The sequence below is a fragment of the Penaeus vannamei genome, chromosome 10 (assembly GCF_042767895.1).
Source record: "Penaeus vannamei isolate JL-2024 chromosome 10, ASM4276789v1, whole genome shotgun sequence".
Taxonomy (NCBI): domain Eukaryota; kingdom Metazoa; phylum Arthropoda; class Malacostraca; order Decapoda; family Penaeidae; genus Penaeus; species Penaeus vannamei.
The window spans coordinates 17588016-17590515 of NC_091558.1; the positions used below are offsets into that span (position 1 = coordinate 17588016).

Genomic DNA, 2500 nt, shown 5'->3' on the forward strand with positions numbered 1-2500 from the left:
TAACAACGTCAATTAACAAAGACACTAGGAAATAATTAAAAGTGGCTTGAAATCTTATGTAATTTATCGACAGAGATGATATACTATCAGTGATATCGACACTATCAATTATAATGAGAATAACTAACGTTGGCTTAATCACTTGTTACATTGTCATTCCTTGAATTACTCTGTTATCTTTGTCATTCATTTCCGTAACGCCCGGCAAAAGAATTAATGTATATAAAGATAAAAAAAAATGGGCTGCCAACATAAACGTCACCGTTAAACATAATGCCTATTCCATTATATACAATATGATTTTAATGTTTTAGTTTCTTCGACGGAACGCTTCTCCTCGGGGCGTGGGTGTCTTTGAGGTGCCAGGAAGTGATTATTCTCCCAGGACTACGGGTGGTAAAGAACTACAAGAGGTGATCCAGACAGCCCGGAAGGTAAGTGATACTGAATTTAACAATGTTTATTAACAACACACACAGAAACACATATGGGCATATATATACTAATGTGTATAATATGTATATATGTGTGTGTGTGTGTGTGTGTGTGTGTGCACATACTACAATATACATGCTTAAAAATCGTGCACGTATAAATAAAGATGATTGATATAATCAATATAACTCATTTCAGTGTTTGATTCTGAAATTACAGATCGATATTCATTTTCTTCTTATTTTACTACCTGCTCCAGCTTTGATCAAACCTTTATTATCAACGTTAAAAATCTTTTCTTACTTTTACTCCCTGCTCTAGCTTATATCAATTATTATCAACGTTAAAAAAGAGGAAAATACGACCAGAAACCACGCAATCCCTCCCTCCGTTCAGAGAAACCACACGCGCTTAAAACCCACGAAAAAAAATCAATAACAAACTTTAGAAAACTATTTAATTCCCCGGTATCGATTTACCCCTTTCTCTCTCTCTCGTTCTTCCCTCTCCCAGCTCCGTGAGTCGTCCTGGTGCGTGAACGTGGTCGTCCTGAGCGACGACCCCGCCTTCCTGGCCTCCTTCGCCGAGTCGTCGCTCCGGGGCCGCCTCCTGGTGTGGGCCACGAGGCTCCTGGTCGTCACCCGCCTGCCCCTTCAGGAGCTCCGTCAGCTGTACCAGGCGCTCTCCTTGACGAATTCCGCGCTCTTGGTCCTCGGTCAGGACCTGCTCTTCGCGAGGTATTGCTGGGGCTTTGAGGGATCTCTTTTAGTGTGGGTATTGTTATTGTTATCTTTACTGTTATTGCCATTATCTCCATTATCATTATCATGATAATTAATGTTATCATTGTTGCTATTAGATTTGTTATTACTATCATGATCATTCTTTTTATTGTTATTGATATCTTTGTTATTATCATTGGCATTATCTTTATTAGGACTATTATTGTTATTATTACTATTATCTTTTTATCATCATTATCATAATCATTACTATTATTAGTATTATAATCATTATCATTATATCTATATTAATTGTTATCATCATCATCGTTTTATAGTGTGTGTGTGTGTGTGTGTGTGTGGGTTTCTTGGGTGATGATGATGATGATGATGTGTGTGTGTGTGTGTGTGTGTGTGTGTGTGTGTGTGTGTGTGTCTGTGTGTGTTTGTGTGTGTGTGTGTGTGTGTGTGTGTGTGTGTGTGTGTGTGTGTGTGTATGTGTGTGTGTGTGTGTGTGTGTGTGTGTGTGTGTGTGTGTGTGTGTGTGTGTGTTGTGGGCTTATAAGGTGATGCAGTCTGAACTTTTCTGGTCCCATCGTTTGAATCGGTCGGCCTGTCTCTCTCAGTTCTTATCTGTATGTCAGCCTGTCCATTACTGCATGTCATGTTCTGTCTGTATGTTTCTTTATCTGCCTGTCTATCCATTTGTCTGTGTATCCGTCTCTTTATATCTATAATTCGATAAACAGATATAAAGGATTACCTTGTAGACAGATAAATAAATACGTAGATAATTAGATAAACACATATACACGCAGATAAACAAGTAGACAGATAAGTAAATACATAGATAATTAGATAAACAGATGTATATGAATACAGACGCATAAGGTAGAATGGACACGGATAAATATGCAATGACAATATTTACCAATTTTTTTTTTCTCCCAGCGTCTACGTGCAGCTGCCCTACAGGCCTTCGAGCGGGCAGCTGCAGAAGGTCGCGTCTTGGTCTTCTCGGGGCGGCCTTGTCCTTCAGCAGCAGGTTTTCCCCGACAAATTTTCAAGGTCAGAAAATATGCAATGGGTATGCAAACAAGGGTATCGTTGTATGGGACATGTTTCTCATGGTCAAACGAAATCATTTATCGTCTCTATTTCTGAAAATCATTATGAACTTGATATTAAAAAAGAAATCTTAAAGAATCGAACAATTTCCGAGGCTGTTTTCTATGATATGATACAGAACATGATTCCCGAGGCCGTTTTCTATGATAATTTCCCAAATATGATTTCCGAGGCCGTTTTCTATGATAGGTTCCCGAGCATGATTTCCGAGGCCA

General features: G+C 38.8%; 1 protein-coding gene across 1 annotated transcript in view; it reads left to right on the forward strand.

The window, feature by feature from the left end:
* Positions 1 to 2500, forward strand: part of LOC113813889 (probable glutamate receptor) — a 17671-nt gene that overhangs the window by 8466 nt on the left and 6705 nt on the right. Inside the window, exons 3-5 of the mRNA XM_070126056.1 lie at positions 315 to 434; positions 949 to 1172; positions 2109 to 2225. Coding sequence (XP_069982157.1) covers positions 315 to 434; positions 949 to 1172; positions 2109 to 2225 — 461 coding nt within the window. The remainder of the gene's footprint in view (positions 1 to 314; positions 435 to 948; positions 1173 to 2108; positions 2226 to 2500) is intronic.